At 44.3% G+C, this 20713-nt stretch overlaps 1 protein-coding gene across 11 annotated transcripts in view; it reads left to right on the top strand.

Moving 5' to 3' along the window:
• Nucleotides 1-20713, top strand: part of PDLIM5 (PDZ and LIM domain 5) — a 468176-nt gene that overhangs the window by 441791 nt on the left and 5672 nt on the right. For all 11 annotated transcript variants that reach the window (XM_033957971.1, XM_033957962.1, XM_033958049.1 and 8 more), the window contains 2 exons: nucleotides 2449-2569; nucleotides 13278-13393. In XM_033957971.1, coding sequence (XP_033813862.1) covers nucleotides 2449-2569; nucleotides 13278-13393 — 237 coding nt within the window. The remainder of the gene's footprint in view (nucleotides 1-2448; nucleotides 2570-13277; nucleotides 13394-20713) is intronic.

Below are 20713 nucleotides of genomic sequence, written 5' to 3'. Positions count from 1 at the left end.
GATCTCCCTGCAGCCTTGCTGCTTCTGGCTCTGTTGCTCTGTTAAAACTCATAGGTCTGAGAATGTGCAAAGAAATCCAAATGTACTGTATGGATGGGCAAACATTGGGGAAAGTCTTTCCATCTAGGTGCTATCGTTACAGCACAATGCACTTGTACAATAGCAATAAACAGTTCACTCTGTAGCATCCTACTACATGCAACTCACCCATCAATCCTAAATACCTCATGGCCCCATTTGCACTTTGCTCCTGAGTGAGTTATTCCAAGCTGCCTCCTTAATGAAAGGAGCAGAACTCTCAAGTGTATTAAGTTTATTCAGTAAAAAAAGCATCAGCTACAACTGATTGGTTGATTTTTATTAGTAGGGTATTTACTGCCCCTCCCCTTTACAAAACCACAGTGTTTTTTAGCGTAGGCCAGCATGCTGGATGCTCTGGGCTGGTCCCGACGTACATAGGAGCTCTGTGAGTGTCAGGAGCAAAACATTCAGCGTGCCAGCCGGCACTAAAAACCACTTTCGCAGTTTTGTAAAAAAAAAAAAAAAAAAAGGGGGGGGTGTTACTAGGGTACTGGCCATGGAGCAAGAGAAGAAAGGATAAATCTGGTCTGTTAAAATGACAACAATGGCTGGAATCTGGAGTTGTAGGATGTTTGTCATGTTAATAAGCTGAGCCAGAGAACCGAGGGTAGTGAACTTGACACTGGACTCTGCCTTTGACAGGCAGTGTCCTGTAAGCAGACTTCATTGGATCATAATTATAGGTGGAAATAATATAAATTCAGGAAACTGAGCCTAATATAGCCAAGTCGTGTATGGTTCATTTATGTCGAAGAAAATCTCCCACTGGTATTTAATCATGGAGTTCAGCGGCCCAAATTTGCAACTATTTGTTCGATTTTCAAAAAAACTAACTTCATAGTTATATTTTTTTGAAAATCGAATAAATAGATACAAATTTGGGCCGCTGAGCTCCACGATTAAATACCAGTGGAGGATTTTCTTTGATATTGTATTGAAGATACTTTTGGACCATGGGGTCAGTTTTTGAGTTGGTTCATTTGTTTCATAAACGCACATTGAAATTCAGCCTGCAGTAGTCGGCACATTTTTTTTTATTTGGCAAAATTAGCTGCAGAGTTAAATATAGAAAATAATAACCCTGGAAATCACATACCTCCATATTAGATACCATGTAGACTTTAGACTGGAGAACATGAAAAAAGCAAAATTGTGAAAAATTGCATCGTCCCATTCTACTGACCTTATAGTACACAAAAACTTCAAAAATAAAAGTTGCCCTTCCAAACTTTTGTAGCTTTGATTTCTGTTATTTGTAACCCTACTTTTGGTACATTTTTTCTGAGTAGATCACATTTTTGTTATAGAAACTCATCCAATCCCGCCTCACTTGATATATCATCTTCTCCAGTGCTCCCCTTCTAGCTGTTCTCTTTTAGCATTCCTGGTCCTACAGAATGTTCTGTACAGTGTTTTCTGGCAGCTGGGAACCTTACCCTCCCTCCCACTGGAAGGAGAGCACTGCCAGTAACCTGGATAACAGTGTTTTCTGGCAGCTGGGAACCTTACCCTCCCTCCCACTGGAAGGAGAGCACTGCCAGTAACCTGGATAATTTTAATTGGTCACCTTGAATTCTGCAAATATAAAAATAAAAGCTGGAATACCAGGGTAAAGCTTGATTTGTGTAAGTGTAAGAGCCAGGTATAAATGCTAACTCAAAGACATTACCAAGGAGGTCTGTGTGGACAAACCTGAGACCACAAAATTTTGGATTCCTTCTCTTTTGCTCTGAGTTATGTCTGGGGCATGCTGATCTAGGTCCATCTAAGAAGCATTAGAGTATGCACAAAACAGAGGATCTCATTTCACCGTAGAAATTTATTTATTCAATTTTCTATACTGTTCTCCCTGGGGAGCTAAGAACGGTTTACATTCATTTATTTGGGTACTCAAGCAGTCATAGAGCACTATCCAAGGCACAGCTTGCAAGGCTTAATTCATGGATTGCTTCATAACTGGTTTTGTTCATTGGTGAAAGAAAAGCAGCAGGAGTCGGAGGAATGGCAAATATTCTGGGGTTTGCATTACATCTAGCTAGTAAATAACAAAAACAGAAGTTAGCAGAACATTTTCTTAGTAAAATAAACCTTAAAATTAAAAGTCATGCCTCATCTCTCTGAATCACTTGAAGATATTGTATAAGGCATTAGATTGGAACATATTCTTTAAAAAAAAAGCTTTATTTAGAATTCATGGACCTGAAATTTTAGCCATGGGGTCAGTTTATAAATTTCTCTTACAGCAGCTCTTTGAGAGTCATAAAGAGTTACTGGCCAGGTAACACCTTTAGACACAGATCATGACCACTTCCAGGACGATCCTAAAATCAGAATAATTTGCTGATTAGACCTTCTTTTCTCCAACAGGAAGTCATCAATGCTTTGAAGCAGACTTGGCACGTTTCCTGTTTTGTGTGTGTGGCCTGTCATAAACCTATCAGTAACAATGTCTTCCATTTGGAGGATGGTGATCCCTACTGTGAGATGGGTAAGCAGTGGTTTTATCCTTCATGGCTTGCCAAAATGCATAGTGTGGTTTCAAAATGTAGCTTATAGATCAGTGGTCTCAAACTCAAACCCTTTGCAGGGCCACATTTTGGATTTGTAGGTACTCGGAGGGCCTCGGAAAACATAGTTAATGTCTTATTAAAGAAATGATAATTTTGCATGAGGTAAAACTCTTTATAGTTTATTAATCTTTCTTTTTGGCTAAGTCTTAATAATAATATTGTAATTTATAGCTAAAGAGACATATGATCAAGAAACTGTTTTATTTTACTTTTGTGATTATGATAAACATACAGAGGCCCTCAAAATAGTACCTGGTAGGCTGCAAGTTTGAGACCACTGATACAAATGCAGCTTTTTGTAAAGTTTGTCTGTCTTAACTAGATTGTAAGCTCTTTTGAGCAGGGACTGTCTCTTCCATGTTTTGGTATACAGCACAGCATATGTCTGGTTGCACCACAGCAATGATTATTATTATTAGTAGTAGTTATTTTATTTGTTTTTGCTTGGTCCAGCAGTTTTTCTTGCTCTCCTGGACTTCAGACTGAGTCGGGGTTATAAGAACATAAGCCTTGATTCTTAACCCATGATTTTTCCTCACCATTTTTAACTTTTCTCCACCTTTCCTCTAGCCTAGCCATTACAATAATTGTCCTTGACTAGGGGTGATGTGGGCCAGAGTTGCGCTGAATGGCTCACGCGGCTCCCGATGAGCGTCGGGAGCAGTGCGGGCCATTCAGCGTAGCTCCCCGTGCTAGAAAACTGCCCTAAGTTTAAATTAAAATAATCTCAATCTTGTAAGTAAAAGGGAGTGAATGATGGTGAAAAACTTTAATTTGGCTTAGTAAGTTAGCTCCTTTTAAGCATCCACTAGTAATTTTTCTGCTGCAAAACAGAACTTTCTGTACCCAAATGGAAAAAATTCCTTATCTCAACTTTATTATATATAGTGTAAATATGTACCCTTGAGCAAAAATATCTCAGTCAAGCTTACAAATAAACGTATATTTTGTATTTGTATTTCTTAGTATTTGATAAAACTACCATTTGCAATAAAACTTCATTGCAATGTGCAGAATCCAATTAGTTAAACTGTTAAATAATAAAAAGATGACAAACTCAAGATGGAAATCAAAAGGAGAGAAGTGCCTAAGCCAGGGATATTTTTGTTACTGCAAATAAGAATCAGAGCAAAAAATTTTGACCATTAGTTCACAAGACCAAGAATTTTTTTTTTCTTCAAAACAAAAACTGAATAGGAATAGAAAATGTACTGTCCCAAATAGAATAAGAACTATAAATTTTTCTTAACAGAAATGTCTTAAGAGGAACTTTTGACATATATTTATACATACACATGAACTAAAGAACTGAATAAGAACTAAGTGTGCCTTTTACAAAGCCGCGCTAACGGTTTTAACGCACACACCGGATTAGCGTGCGCTAGCTGGAAATCTACTGCCTGCTCAAAAGGAGGCGGTAGCAGCTAGCACATGCTATTCTGCGCGTTAAGGCCCTAGCGTGGCTTTGTAAAAGGAGACCTAAAATTTTCAGACGAGGACTGAATAAAAACTGCAATTATTGTGTCTGCCTTAGTGCTGCCTGATTCAGGGAAAATTTTTCCTATTGAATATATTTTGTGATTTGATTCACTTTTCCTGCCCAATCAGGTGTTTTTTTTCAAACGTCCTGGCAGGTGTATTTTGTAGTCTTTCCACCCACCCCACCACCTCTTTGCCATCTCCAATCCCACGCCGGTGCTATGGTGTCAACAAAATAAAAAATATTTTTCCTTTTTGTTAGGTCCTAGCTCAAGTTTGTTGTCTAACAGCAGCTCTGGCAGGATACACATTTCAAATCTAACATATTGTAATCACAAAATAAAAAATAAAATTATTTTTTTCTACCTCCCACTGACATATCCAACATTTGTTTCTTTCCTACTGTCTACCATATCTCTCTCCCTGCCTTGTGCCCTGGGTCAAACCTCTCAATTCCCCTCCAATCAGCATCTCTCCTTTCCTCCCCTCCATTATCATGTACAACAGGGGTGTCCAACCTTTTGGCTTCCCTGGGCCACTTTGGCCTAAAAAAATTTTTCTGGGGCCACACTAACACCAGCTGATGAGCAAAAAAAAGGTTGAGCAGGTCCCAAATTTGCAATCACTAATATAGAAGATGTATGTATCTAATAATAAACCTTCATTAAAGGGACACTGTGGAGAGGAACCCAAAAAAGCAGTAATACCCTGACTGAGTGATCCTCCACGCACACCACTGACAGTGGGAGCAGCCACAGGCTTCCGCATCCCCATTCTGATGAGCAGAGATGCGCGCTCCTGGTTCTCCCATTCACTTCTATTACAGCCTCATCAGAGCGGGGATGCTGAATCAGCTGTCAGCAGTGCACGTTGACGATCGTTTAATCAGGGTAAATATTACTGCTTTTTTGGGCCTCCCACTATGAGCTTAGGCTACCTCAAAATGAATATCTCCCCTGCTGTAGCTAGTAGGGATCCCCAAGCCTCACCAACTGACAGCCACCTCCTCCCCCTCCCCCTCCAACTTCCCAAGTTCTGCAGCTGGCAGCAATATTGCATGAAAGCAGGGGCAGTTTAAGGATATTGCCATTGGCTGCAAAGCTTGGAGATTTTGAGTTGCCAGACTGGAGGAAGATGTCTTCAGTTGGCAGGACTTGGGAATCCCCACTAGCTCAAGTATTTATAAATTGCACTCAGTGGGGAGAAACTTTGGTTCCCATCAACTAATTTTTGGCTCCAGTCCCTCCCGCAAATCAGCTGTATATGACTACGCCACTAAATACAAACATAATTGTGATGCACATATCCCAAAGCTAACATATTCCAGTTAATAAATTCAAAATAAAACAATTTTTTCTACCTTGTTTTCTGGATGTTTTGTTTTTCCATCATCTTCGTTCCAGTTTCTCTTTCTGCTTTTTCTCTATCTTCAACTAATTCTCTTTCCAGTGTCTGCTGTCCATTTTATTCTCCTCTTCTCTCGTTCCATTTCCTTCTTATGCCTGTCTCCAATGTATTGATTTTTCCCTTTCAGCTTTCTTAACTTTTTCTTTTCTGCCTCTGTCCACTCAAATCTTGCCATCTTTCTCACCCTTCTTCTTTTTAAATGTTCATCTACCTCTCAATTCTCCATCTTCTCTCAGTCCCTAGCTCTCCCATTTCCCATCTCACTCCTTTCCCAGCCTCTTATTCCCTTCTATCTACTCCCCATTACCACATTTCTACCACTACTCTCTCACTTATCTTGTCATCTCCCTTTTGACCTTATCCACATGGCTCACCACTTTCAGAATCCCCTTCCCTCTCTCCACTGGTCAGGCTCCCTTTCCCTTTCTTTCCATCCCCTAGCATCATCTTATCCCAGCTCTCTTCCCTACTGCCTCCTCTATCTCCATGGTCCAACATTTGCTCCCTCTCTTTTCTGTTTTTCTAATCCCCCCCTTGATGCTGAACAATTAAGTGGAGAAAAAAAAGAGAGATGCTGCATCTCTCTGCTTTCCATCCACAGGCCTAACATTTCTCCCTCCCTTCCATCCCCAGATCCAACTTCTCTCTCTTTCTCTTCCCAACATCCCCCCATCCCATTTCTCCCTCTGCCCTCCTGCCTCCCTCCCTTCCCCAGGTCCACCATTTATTTTTCTCTTTCCAACAGTTCTCCCTTCAAGTATCTTTTTCCCTTTTCCTCCACACCACCCCAGGTCCAACTGCTCTCCCTTTAGACCATTGCCCACCATCTCTCTCTCTGTCCTCTGTTTCTGGTCTCTCCCCCCCACGCCCAATCTGGCACTTCTTTTAATACTCTCCCCTCCCAAAAAAAAAAAAAAGTCCAGGAGGCTGCCTCAGCCCAGCATGTTCTCCTCCTCTCTGCACCCATGCATCTCTACCTCACTTCTCTCCCACCACCATGTCCAATAATTCTCTCTCTGTCTCCTCCTCTCTCTGCCCAACAGTTCTCCTCTTTCTTTATCTCCCCAATTGCACCATCTCTTTCCCTCTCTCAGACAACCTATTCTCCCTTTCTATTATCTCCCTCACCTCTGCATCTCCTTCCTTCACTCACTCCATTCTTCCATTTTATGGCTCATGCTCCCCTCTATCTTTCCCTTCATTCTGTGTCCTAAGTTCGTGCCCCTCTCTCCTTCCTTCCTTCCTTCCATCATTTCTCCTAAGTTTGTGCTCCCTCCCTCTCATGTCTCACGCCCTTCTCCCTCCCTCCTTTCTGTGCCCCGGGTGTTTACCTTCAGGCCGGCTCCCTCCTCACTGCTAGTCAGAGGGAACACTTCCAGGTCAGCCGCAAGAGGCATAGAAAATCCGCTGCCCGTGTTTTTGAGCAAACGCTGCTGCAAGACAGGAGGGAGCAGGTAAGACAATAAACACCCAGGGGCGGCAGAGGAAAACAACGCATCGCCCTCGACTCTCGAGTGGGGCCGCACAAAATACTTCACTGGGCAGCATTTGGCTCATGGGCCGCGGGTTGTACACCCCTGATATATAACATTCCTTTCTCTCTCCCCATGCACCCTTTCTCCCTGCCCTCCAACCTTTGTCCAACATTTTTCCCTCTTTGTTCTCCATGCATGTCTCCCTCAGTCCCTCCCCTCCACCATATGAAGGATTTCTCCCTCACCCCTTTTTTTACCTCTGTTTCATCTCTCCCTTCTTCTCCTCCGCCCCAATTCTTCCTCTCTCCTTTCTCCCCATCTGCAGCATCTTTCCTCCCTTCTCATCTCCCTGAGCAGCAGCTTTCCTCCTCTCCCACCGCCGCAGCACCCCACCGATCCTCCCACCGTGAAACCGATCATACCTTCGATGCCTCCTAAAGCAGTGGCAGTGTTCTGAATGGGCTGCTTCACGACTGGTCCTCTAGGGCTTTTCTCAGCTGCATCACCAATGACATCATCAGTGACGTGGCAGGGGAAAGGTTGTGAAACAGCCCGTTCAGAGCACCGCCACTTCTGCTATTTTAGGAGGCCTCTGAGATATGCCAGGTCTCACCAGGGTGAGGGTCGCTGAATCGGTGAGTCCGATGTTCTCGGACAACGAATAGATTCAAATAAATTCATTGAAGTGAATCGGTGAATCGGGCAGCACTAGTCTGCCTAGCATGAACTGAAATTTGTCATGTTTGTGACCAGAATAAGAACCGAAAGAGAACTTAACATTTTCAGAAGAGGTTTGAATAAAAACTAGAATTTAAGATGGTCAAAGCTAGAATAAAATAAAAATAGAAATGATATGTTTTGTAACTGATTAAGAACTAGAGCTAAAAGTTTTGCCGAACTAAATATCACTGCATAGAACAGCAATATCCAACAGACCATGACCAAAATATTAAATATCCTTTCAGAGACCAGTGTGAGTTTTAGATGCTTTGACATGAGAGATTTTTGCTCAAGGGTTTAGGAGTAGAAGAATGTGTTAACTTAATCTACATCAAGTTTATCTGTACTGTAGAAGCTCTAGGGAATAAGCTGAGCTCACCGAGTGCCCTGCAGCTGCTGCCTCTGCTTTAGCCGCCGTCACAGTCACCTTGCCTGTCGAGCTCCTTGTCTAGCCGGAAGTCTTTTGACTTGAATGAGCAATAAAGCAGTCCAAGCGTGAAGGTTTTCCTTTCAGAGAAACGAGTGAGTTTGGATGCTGACAGACTAGATTGCAGATTAAAGATTGCAGATTAAAGATTTGAAGCATGTTGTAGATAATAGAGATAAAGAATAGAGCAGAAGCTTAGATGAGACCTAAGTTAAGATTCATTCTTTAGCAGCGTGTCCACTATAGGCACTGGTCCATGGTACCTGTTGTAAGCCTATTCTGTAAAGAAAAACTGATGCCTACATTCTTTAGAAAATACTAGCACAAGTGGCAGAGCAGACGCATACATTAAAGCGTGATCACTTAAACTAACCCTATCGCTAGTGTGATTTCTACACTTATATGCTGGCACACACCTGCATAAATGATAGCATTATATAATTAGCATGGATACCTGTGCACTTCACCCAAACTCCACCAATATGCATACCCATCAAATTGTGGCACATACTTTTCTGCTAGGCAGTATTCTATAAGAGGTCATTTAGGCATAGCTTAGGCACATAAATGACTAGAATACTGCCATTTAAGTGCCGCCTTGCCACGGAAAGCTAAGTGGCTCCTTATAGAATTAAACCAAAATATGCACCTCTGGTTGAAACGGGGTTGTCCGGCATATTGTCAGCAGGGCATGTTTTAGCCTGTCGAAGGTTTCCGTCCTGCCTATGGAGAGCCCAGGGGCACTCTTAACATTGTACAATAGCAGCCACAAACCATAGAAACATGAGATTTAATTCTTAGCTTGAGAAGAACTACCCTGTGTTATGTGGCTGCTTTGCAGGTCCAGCCCGCTTCCTGCAGCCAATCAGTTAAGCTTGAGCGAGTCCCCACTTCCCAGCCTGCTCTCTGTTGCCAGTCAGCTGAGCCCAAGTCAATGATAGGCTTTTTGGAGTCTTAGCAGGGTGTTAGGTGAAGCATAAGCTTGGTTGTTGTGTATGTTAATGTCTGTTTTTGGCTCTGTTCCTCCTTTTACTAAGCTGCATTAGCGTTTTTAGCGCACGCAGCATTTTAACGTTCGCTAAACCCGCACTACGCGGCTAGAACTAACGCCAGCTCAATGCTGGCGTTAAGGTCTAGCGCGCGCTATTCTGCGTGTTAAAGCCCTAACGCAGCTTAGTAAAAGGAGCCCTTAGTTTTCTCTCTGCAAGAAGCTGAGGGTTGGAGGTTATCCTAAAAGGAGGGAGAAGTGTAGCCCCTAAACCCTAACAGTGTAGCACCAAGTGAAGTGCTGAGGTGCAGCATGTCTTCATACCTTCAAAAACGACTCTTTAGTTTCTCTTCTATTTCATGCACTGAGCTTTGTGCAGCAGGCCCAGCAGCGGTTCCTGGTTCCACATTAGAGAATGACTTGGGGACAAAATTTTCCCCGTCCCCGCGGGAACTCATTTTCCTGTCCCTGCAAGTTCTTTTCCTTTCGCTGCCTCAGTCCTGCAAGCTCTGTCCTTATCTGCAGAAGCCTCACACACTTTAAAATCATAAGTGTTCAAGGCTTGTGTGGTTAAGGCAGAGCTTACAAGAATGGGGAAGGGACAGAGATGGCGACAAACTCATGGGAACTGGGAAAATATTGTCCCTGTGTCATTCTCTCCACATATCTATCGTCCCTCAGCTGGAGCAGTAGGTACTGCAGCTTCCTGCACATGGTTGGATGACTTCATGCTGATACCTGGGCAGTGGCCTGAAAATGGGGAAGAAACTAGAGAAAAAAAAGCTATAGGTGGAGTTAGGTTGAAAGGAGTAAGGGAGCAAATGGGGAAACGGGGGTTATTGTGGGCTGAAAGATTAAGCAACAGAGAATTGGAGAAACATGAGGGAGCAACTGGAGGAAGGGAAGAGGAGGAACAGAGTGTCAAAATAAAAAGCAAAATAAACTACAAGCCAAGAGTTGAGTGTATTATTAACATTATAATTGATAAATCTGAAAAGTATTTTTAGAACTGCAGCTTGAAGGATTATAATGGGGTCACTGTCACCACATTCTGGCATGTGACACAAGGATTTTTTTAAATCAAAATTTCTTAAAATTTCTCATTTTTGTTATTTTAATAATAAGATATAAATGTCTAATATTTCCTAACCAGTTTCCTGCGAGCAAAAAAAAAAAAAATTTACAGCATTCCTCGCATGAAGTTTGAACACCTCTGGGATACAGCCTGGAACAGGGATTGTGTTACCTGTTTTCAGCAAGCATATGTGTAAATTAGTTCAAAACTTGCAGCAAGAGGCATTATGAGATACCCTGCAGTGTGTTTAAAACAAGCTTCTTGAGCATGCTGGAAAATGTGAAATGCAGACCACTATAAAAATAAACATACAGAAAAAATGGCATCCATCCTTCAAACCAGTCTGATTTGTTTCTGCCTAGTCCCATATAGCTAAAGAAGCAAATGTTGAGTAGATCATTTTACCCGTCTGCCTTTGCTGGAGAGTACTGATCAACAGTTCAGTTTCTAAGGCTGCTTGTCACATTTCCTTAATATTACTGCTACAGTATGAGGCTTATGAAATGTGCCCTTGGGCTTGACGCTTGACTGAGACATGGAAATATTTGGCTTTCTACACCAGCTGCTGTAGGATGCCCCAGGGAACTCTGAAGCTGGGTTGGTTTACAAACTTTTAAAGAATGTCACCTTTGGTTTTCAAATTGCGTAAAGCTACACTGACCAGTTAAATCACCAAGTGCTGCTGAATTTTGCAGTTAACGCCAAGCATAAAGCTGGCTGTGTTGGGGGCAGAGACAGCACTTGGCCACTTAAATGCTGATATTCAGCTATTAAGCAATCAGCTTTACTGCATAAAATTATGTCCTATTTTTATGCAGTAACCCATGGCTGCTTAAGTGATGAATATTCAACTTAAGAGGCTGTGTGTTTAGCTTAAAAATAGTCAGATATTCAAAGCCGAAGCCCACTTAGGTCCCGGCCTTGAATATCCAGGAAATGACCTTGTTGGCAATAAGCAAAACATGGCCAATGGTTGAATATCGACACCATAGTTTTGTTTTTAATTCAGAGCCAGCCAACACGTAATTTTTGGTCAGGCATCTCAATGGTTAGTCAAAAATTATTCAAGAGGACCAGGAGCAGGAAGCTCCAAAATTTGTGGACCATGCCAGTGTTCTACACTATCTAGGTACTGATATCTGATATAAGCAGAATAGGACTGAAAATCTGGCATAAAGATAAGCAGGGAAACAGAAGAACAGAAAGTTCTCCATGAGAAAAGTAGTACAAAGCAACAATGGAGTGGATGGCAACACAGTAGGCGCTTTCTTAAAACACTAGTGTTTCAACGACTTGACACGAATTGTGTTTCAGCCAACTGGCCTGCATCAGGAGTCAGTATTTGCCAAAGGCTATTGTTGTATTAACTGTAAGCCTGAATCATAAATGTAACTCAGCAAGGATTCTCGGTTGTGAATGGCACCCAAAAAGCACTAAAGGATTGTTTAAACGTTTTTTTTTTTCTACCATTCACAATGGTTTTCTTTCAGAGAACCCTTGTTGCGTCACACTTATTATTCAGGTTTGTGGTTAATGCAGCTAAATCCTTTGGCCAATACTGACTCCTGACGCAGGACAGTTGGCCAAAAACATGATTCGTGTCGAGTCATTGAAACACTAGTGTTTTGATAAAGCTTGTCTTTGTGAACAACATCAGTGCCTACTGTGTTGCCGTCCACTCTGTTGGTGATAAAGATAAGCGGGAACAGTTACAGGCTCATCATTATGCAGCAGGCACCCCTTCCCTGAATACTGACTTAAAAATGTTTTTCTAAAATGAGATCAACTGTCACTTTAAACTCAGTCTTCCTTGTTTTCAACAACTTCATAAAAACTGCTTTATTAAGTTTAGTGGTGGATTTTTTTTTTTTTTTTCATATGAATTTGTGTTGCCATTTTTATTTTCTTTGTGCTGAATATTTTTGTTTGCTCCTCATAAAGAGAAACTACAGTAGGGAAGACTGATTCTGTGATTCCCTTCTCCCTTTCCAGCTTGAAGCACAACACTGCGCATTAGAATGGCATGCAATGAATCGGTGTACAGCGTTCTAAAACATGTCCTGAAAAACTTTCTCATGATGCAGTAAGCTAAAGGCATGCGAATGTCAGTAATGTTGGAAAGTGTGCTGACAGGAAAAAAAAAAAAAAGTGTACTCATCCGCAGTGGTTTACTGCATCACAAGTAAAATGTCTCCCTGAGTGTTTGTATGGAAACAAAAAGACAAGCACAGAACAAGCTTTGGTTCCAATAGCAAAACAAATGCAAAAAGAGGCAAGTGATTTGTCTAAAACCAACCAAAGAAGCTACATTTATTAATCCACAATCAAATCCAATAGGGAGAAACTTGCTCAGCAGTAGTAGTCCCAGCAAGGACTCCAGTTTCGGCAAAAGCCTTCCTCAGGGGACTAGTGAGATACTTGAGGAGCGCATTGCAAAACAAAAAGAACCGTGTCAGCGTCACAAACAGCTAAAGGAGCCAAAGCATTTGAGCAGGGATTGACTCCTATTGACAGGAAGAAAAGGCTGGACTGACTTCCCAAATTCCCCAGAGCAGAAATTCTCTGGCAGTTTTTTTTTTTTTTTTTTTTGGGGTGGGTGGTGGGTTTACATGAAGAGCAATTTAAATTTCAACCTTCTGCATACATGGCATGCTACTCCTAAAAATTCTTATTGTATCAGGAGGGTAGGGGTAGCTGTGGGAGAATCAGAAGTTTTACTATATATACCATTTACTATAATGCCCTCCATTTTGCAATAAATAGACGTGCTGCACAGAGTTGTGCTAAGAGAATGCACTTTTAGGTTCTGTCTTGTGTTCTGCCCAGAGCTCCAGTGTTCCATGTACTCTTTACACCATTCGGTGTCAGTAATTTAAGCCTGCAAGTCTGCACTTTCCAGCACTGCAGGTAACCAGCATGCTGAAGGGTGCACATGGTAAGTATCTGAAAGCTTGGGGGCAGAAAGGCTGCCTGTGCAGGAAGTGAAGATGTCAGGTGTTGACAGATCAATGTAAAGAACAGCTTTTGCTAAATTTCAACTGTTTTTTCTCCTCAGATTACTACTCCCTCTTTGGTACAATGTGTCGTGGCTGTGACTTCCCCATAGAAGCTGGAGACAGGTTTCTGGAAGCTCTGGGCACTATCTGGCATGATACCTGCTTTGTGTGTGCGGTGAGTAAACCTTGGCCCTGTCGGAAAAGCACCTTCAAAGGAAAAGAGAAGGTCTTCAAAACCCTCCTTATTAGCAACCATGTACAAAGCAGTCTCATCAATCATAAAAACATGTAGCAAATCATGGACTCAACCCGAACCTGGCATGATACCTTTTGTGTGTGCGGTGAATAAAACCCTGGCCCTGTCAGAAAAGCAACTAGCATCATAAAAGTACTTCTACCAACCGTAAGGACTGCTAATGTACCTTTTGATCCTCCAAACACAAACAAAAGCTACTTTTGCACTCTTTTGGAAGACGTGTGCTATTGTGAGGTTTTGGCATAGCATTTGTCACTTGGCATGAGGCAGAATCACACGTCTCTAAGTACTGTTTAACCTTTTTGATGTGTACTCCTTTATAAATGTGACATTTTAGGGTGTATTTTAACCATGAAAGAATAAACAGTATGCGGCCTTCTTTCAATGGCCTGATTAGAGCTGCTGTGAAACTGTTTGTTAGAAGTATGACTAGGGGGATTCATCTGCTGGGGGTGGTCATTTTAGTTCATTCTCCCCCTCTCCCCCCCCCTCCAAACAGCCAAGGGCTCAAATTCTTATTGTAGAAGTGTTGAAGTCAAAACATTTAAGGCTAGATTCACTAACCGTACCGGGTGATCCGATCCATGGCTGGGCAACCGATTCACAACGAGTCTACATGTAAATTGACTCGATTGGAGGCACACCCCACAGCGACTGCACAGCTTGCTGCAGAGCGATCTAGAAACAGGAACGAAGTGCGAGATAATAAAATTTGCGGACGACACCAAACTATTTAATGGAGCTCGGACTACAGAGGACTGCGAAAAGTTGCAAAGGGACTTGAACAAATTAGAAGAATGGGCGGCGAAATGGCAGATGAAGTTCAACATTGAAAAATGTAAAGTATTACATGTGGGGAGCAGAAACTCGAGGTACAACTATACAATGGGAGGGATGTTATTGAATAAGAGTACCCAGGAAAGGGACTTGGGGGTAATGGTGGACATGACAATGAAGCCGTCGGCACAGTGTGCAGCGGCCGCTAAGAGAGCGAATAGAATGCTTGGTATAATCAAAAAGGGTATTACAGCCAGAACGAAAGAAGTTATCCTGCCGTTGTATCGGGCGATGGTGCGCCCGCATTTGGAGTACTGCGTCCAGTATTGGTCGCCGTATCTTAAGAAGGATATGGCATTAGTCGAGAGGGTTCAAAGGAGAGCAACACGTCTGATAATAGGTATGGAAAACCTGTCATACTCTGAGAGATTGGAGAAGCTGGGTCTCTTTTCCCTGGAGAAGAGGAGACTTAGAGGGGATATGATAGAGACTTACAAGATCATGAAGGGCATAGAGAGAGTAGAGAGGGACAGATTCTTCGAACTTTCGAAAAATAAGAGAACAAGAGGGCATTCGGAAAAGTTGAAAGGGGACAGATTCAAAACAAATGCTAGGAAGTTCTTCTTTACCCAACGTGTGGTGGACACCTGGAATGCGCTTCCAGAGGACGTTATAAGGCAGAGTACGGTACTGGGGTTCAAGAAAGGATTGGACAAATTCCTACTGGAAATGGGGATAGAGGGGTATAGATAGAAGATTACTGCACAGGTCCTGGACCTGTTGGGCCGCCGCGTGAGCGGACTGCTGGGCACGATGGACCTCGGGTCTGACCCAGCAGAGGCATTTCTTATGTTCTTATGATCCAGATGCGTGCGAAGACCATCTTCTTTGCCTATAGATGGTCTGCGCATGTGCTTGCTCTCCTGAGTTCCCTCTCGCCGCCTGTGACCAATTTGCCTCAACCGGTTCCTCTGCCTTTCATCCCTCTCGGCTCCGGTGCCTGAGTTGTGGCGGCAGCACCCGCTGCTCTCTCTCTCCGCTTCTTCGGCTCTCGTGAGGGAGTCCCACTGGCCACCCCTCTGCCTTTCCCTGTCCTCCACACTGGAGCCCTTTCCCTTTTCCGCTAGCTCAGCTGACCGAGTCCTGCCGGCAGCACTCGCTTTCCCCGTCCTCCTCCAGTGTCCTTTTTCCGCCGGTTCCGGTGCCCGTAGTGCAACCCCACTTTAAACCCATGGGTCAAAACCACAGGCTTGCACTAGAGGTTTAATTTCTATGCTGTGGTCATGTAAATAGTGTTAACTTTAATCACGTTAGAGACTCAGGCCCATATGCTCAAAACTCACTGGGCTAGATTCACTAAGCAAACCGATCGTGTTCCGATCAGTTTGTGACCCCTTTGCGACCTGATTTCCCTCCGACCTGATTCACTAACCTGTGTACTGATCCAGTTCCGATGCATGCATGCAAATGAGGGGAAATGGCATGCAAAGTAGGCAGGGATACGATTCACTAAATAGAAAAGAGGGACACCGACTGGGCTGACCAATCCAAAATAAGCAACTGCTGAGGACCGGTCACTCAAGTCCTTTCCGACTGCCCTGCCTTCAGCCCCAATCTCCTGTTCTCAGGCCCGAATCTCTCCCACCCCTTCCCCGCAGTGCAAAAAAAATTTTCCTGCTGAGAGCATGCACAGACCATCACAGGCAAGGAAGATGGTCTGTGCATGCTCAAGGATCACTCTCTAGCAATCTGTGCGGTCGGTTGGGGGCATGCCAACGATCGCTCCCATTTGCATGCAGACCTTTAGTGAATTCATCGGCCTGCATGCACACGGACATGGATCGAACACGGATTGAAGGTTAGTGAATCTAGCCCACTGTGCCTTTAATGATCAACACTAAACCAGTTTTGCATTGAAGTATTTTACCTACTGATGCACATAATGGCTCCCTGCGGTCTTTTCTGTGCTTCCTAGCAGCCTGCTATGTAAATGTTGTATAATATCATTAATATTAAATGTTGTTTAGTGTCATTAATATTAAAATGAGCACTCCAAGCAATGCCTTGGTGATGCACAAATTGAAGGACCAGTTTTTAACACTCCAAAATCATTGACAGGTCTGGAGGGTGCCAGTAGTGTTAAACAAGTGCTGAACAGCTGAGCGGCATAGGAAGCCCTGAAGCAGTCTCCAGCCACTCAGCTGTTGGGAGCAGGAAGAGTAGCTATTTTTTTTAATGGACACAGATGTTGTTTGTGTGTTACACAATTAGGGCCTTAGGCCTCTTCCCGATGTATCAGGGGCCTGACTCTGATTGGTTCAGATACTTAAGGCCCCTGAACCAGGGTCTTAGGCCCCTCCCAGTGCATCCCTGGATGCACCGGGAAGGGGCAGGCCTGCTGGCAGGAGGGAGTAGGCATCCCTTCTGCTGGTCTAAATAAAAAAACTAGGGGAAGAGTCCGAGGCAGAATGAAATGGGCATCCCTACTGATGATTTTTTTTTTTTTTTTTTTAAGTTTGAGGGGTGGGGGGTTGTCCCAGCACAATTTTTTTTTTTTTAATAGGGACAAATGATATGCATTTCTCATACACACAACATCTGTGCCCATTAAGAAAAAAAACAACAATCTGCTCTTCCTGCCCCAAACATCTGACCAGCATTAGGCTGCTCGGGACTTCCCATGCCAGCTCTGCACGTTAGCTTTCCATACTGGCTCTGTGCATGAGTCAGTCACTTTTTTTCAATAACTGATCAGATGGGATTCCGTAAACCTTTGTGACTCTCATTTACATGCGAGATTTTTGGAGCATTGGTCACTGTTTTGAAATTGGACAATTTACCTGCACCACAGTGACCCACAGGATTTTAATGGTGATTTTAGAGCAGTGGTCTCAAACCTGCGGCCCGCCAGATGCTATTTTGAGGCCCTCGGTATGTTTATCATAATCACAAAAGTAAAATAAGAGTTTCTTGATCATATGTCTCTTTAGCTATGAATTACAATATTATTATTAAGACTTAGCTAAAAGGAAAGATTTATAAACTATAAAGAGTTTTTTACCTCATGCAAAATTGTCATCCTATATAATAAAACGCTAGCCACGCATGCGCACTCAGACCTGCGTGATCTGTAATCCCTGATCTGTAGGTCCGTGGCCAGAGTGCGTATGCGGTGGACAGATTGGGAAAGCACAGCCGGCGACTCACCCCCTCCCGCCCTCACTCACTGCCAAAACCACCACCTCCTCGTTCTCGCCAGCTCACCCGCTTTTAAATGAAGAGAAAAGCGCTGCACCGCGCTAACGCTGGCTTTGCTGTCTTCTGTCCACTGCGGGCCGCCCTCTCTGACTACTTTCTGTTTCCGCTAGGGTTGGCCGCAGTGGATAGAAGACGCTGAAGCCAGTGGCTGTAGCCGCCAATCTCCGTTCCTCCCGGGGGGTGAGGGGTCTGGGAGGAGAGGGATCGCGGCCACTCAGCGCCCCCACCGAGGAGCCCAGCAACTTTCCACTGCCCGGGACCCGAGTCATTTGCCGCCCCCCCCCCCTTCCTTACCGCAGGCCCGACTGGCAATTTAAGCAGTGTGTCAGCAGTCTTCACACGCTGCTTCGGGCCCTTCTACTGCCCTGATTTGCTCCGGACGTGCCAGAGTAAATCAGGGCAGTAGAACGACCCGAAGCAGCGTGTGAACACTGCTGACACGCTGCTTAAATCGCCAGTCGGGCCCGCAGGAAGGGAAGGGAAGGGGGGGTGGCAAAGGACTTGGGCCTGCGTTTGTAATCGCGACTGTGGGAAGGGAAAGGAGGTAGAGAAAACGCTAATGCTGCAGCACAGGGAACTGGAGGAAGGGAGACAGAAAGACAAGAAGAAAGACACAGGGGCAGGTGCACAGGGAACTGGTGTGGGGGGAGGGAAATGGAGGGGGAGGGAATGCTGCTTTGGACAGACAGACAGAGGGAGGAAGGGAGACAGAAAGAAAAGAAGAAAGACACAGGGGCAGGGAGATATACAGAAAGAAACAGACAAAGGGGGCCAGGGACAGAGACAGACAGAAAGAAACACAGCGGGAGTCGCGACAGGAGGGGTGCGGGATGCCGCAGAGGGAACTTTTCCAATGGGTGCAACTGGGCAGCTGTCGGGAGCCTCTGATCAGAGGCAGAGCAAGGTAAGTGTATCATAGGGATAAGAAGGAGGAGGGTGGGAGAAAAAGGAAGGGACGCCTACTGCTGGACAGGGGGAGAAGGAAAGAGGTGCTGATGGACAGGGGGGGTGAAGAAAAAGGAACAGAGGCCTAATGTTGGACAGGGGGAGAAGGAAGGTGCTGCTGGACAGGGGGGAGGTAAAACAAAGGAAGAAGGGCTGCTGCTGCATAAGGAGAGCTGTGAAGGGGTGGTGGTGGACACAGGGGAGGTAAAAGGAAGGGAGAATGGACAGGGAGAGCAGGCAAGGGGTGGTGATGGACAGCCAAGGAAAAAGAAAGAAAGAAAGCGGCTAAGGAGAGAGAGAGAGAGAGAAAGAAATAGAGAGACACACACACATATATTCTAGCACCCGTTAATGTAACAGAAATGGCCAGAACAGATGGTCAGAGGCAAAACTCGTTTGTGACCTCCAGGTACCGCAAAAACAGCTTGCGCACATTGAAGGACCGCAACACCCAGTCCTACTCCCTTGAGCTGGAGGAAGGAAAAGTAGGAAGCCAGACTTCCTGATTCACATGAAAAGTAGAAACCATTTTTGGAAGAAAAGAAGGAACTGTACAGCATCGCACTAGATTCCGTAATAACACAGAAAATGATCCCAGTAGGAGAGAGCCTGAAGCTCTGAAACCCTACAGGCTGAGGTAATAGCCACCAGAAAGACTGTCTTGATCGTAAGATCCATATGGGACACCTGCTGCAAAGGCTCATTTGGCAGATGAGCCAGAGAGCTGAGAACCAGGTTAAGATTCCAAGTCAGACAGGGAAGGTGCAACGAAAGGCTAAGCTGCAGAGCGCCCCATGGGAAGCGGGCTACATCCAGATGAGCTGCCAATGAGCCCCTCGGAGAAGGAGTTCCCATACAAGAGAGCCTGGCAATCTGTACCCGGAGAGAAGCTACCCCTAGACCCTTCTTCAAGTTGGCCAATCGGGTGTGACAAGGATCACAGGACCTCCGTGGGCCACTGTCCTTCTCAACAGACACCCTATCATGGGCCATGGAGGGAAGACACATAGGAGACCTTCACATGGCCAGGGCTGAACCAGAACATCTAGGCCTTCGCTGCCGGCCTCGTGACGGCGACTGAAGAACCTCTCTGTTTTCTTGTTGGCCGCAGTTATAAGAACATAAGACCAGTCAGACCAGTGGTCCATAGCGCCCAGCAGTCTGCTCACACGGCGGCCCCCTGGTCAAAGACCAGTGCCATAACCGAGACCAGCCCTACCTGCATTCATTCTGGTTCAGCAGGAACTTGTCCAATCTTGTCTTGAATCCCTGGAGGGTGTTTTCCCTTATAACAGCATTCCAGTTCTCTACCACTCTCTGGGTGAAGAAGAACTTCCTTACGTTTGTACGGAATCTATCCCCTTTTAACTTTAGTGAGTGTCCCCTCGTTCTCTCTACATTGGAGAGGGTGAACAACCTGTCTTTATCTACTAAGTCTACTCCCTTCATTATCTTGAATGTTTCGATCATGTCCCCTCTGTCTCCTTTTTTCAAGGGCAGCTCCTCCAACCCCTTAACCATTTTAGTCGCTCTTCTCTGGACCCTTTCGAGTAGATCGAACATGTGACACCCCCACTAATCTACTATGCCTCAAGGGTTCTGTTCTTGGGCCTGTTTTTTTCAACATTTTTATAAACAATATTGCTGAGGTAAGATTTGCCTCTTTGCGGATGATACCAAAATCTGCAATAGAGTAGACACGCTGGATGGTGTGAATAACATAAAGAAAGATCTAACGAAGCTTGAAGAATGGTCTGAAATTAGGCAACTAAAACTGAACGCTGAGAAATGCAAGGTCATGCATTTTGGCTGCAAAAACCTGAGGGAGCGGTAAAGATTAGGGAGTGAAGAACTTATGTGCATGACAGAAGAGCAGGACTTGGGTGTGATTGTAGGTGATGATTTTAAGGTGTCCAAACAGGTTGAAAAGGTGACGGCGAAAGCTAGAAGGATGCTAGATTGCATAGGGAGAGGAAAAAGGAGATATTGATGCCTCTGTATAAAACTCTGGTGAGACCTCATTTAGAATATTGTGTACAATTCTGGAGGCTGCACCTTCAAAAAGATATAAAAAGGATGGAATCAGTCCAGAGGAAGGCTACTAAAATGGTATGTGGTCATCATAAGGCATATGGGGACAGACATAAAGATCTCAATCTGTATACTTTGGAGGAAAGGCAGGAGAGGGGAGATATGATAGAGACGTTTAAATACCTACGTAATGTAAATGCACATAAGTATAGTCTCTTTCATTTGAAA

Source organism: Geotrypetes seraphini, chromosome 1 (genome assembly GCF_902459505.1).
Source record: "Geotrypetes seraphini chromosome 1, aGeoSer1.1, whole genome shotgun sequence".
NCBI classification, from domain to species: Eukaryota; Metazoa; Chordata; class Amphibia; order Gymnophiona; family Dermophiidae; genus Geotrypetes; species Geotrypetes seraphini.
Note: the sequence above shows the minus strand (reverse complement) of the source record. Positions and strands in the feature narration are given on the sequence as shown.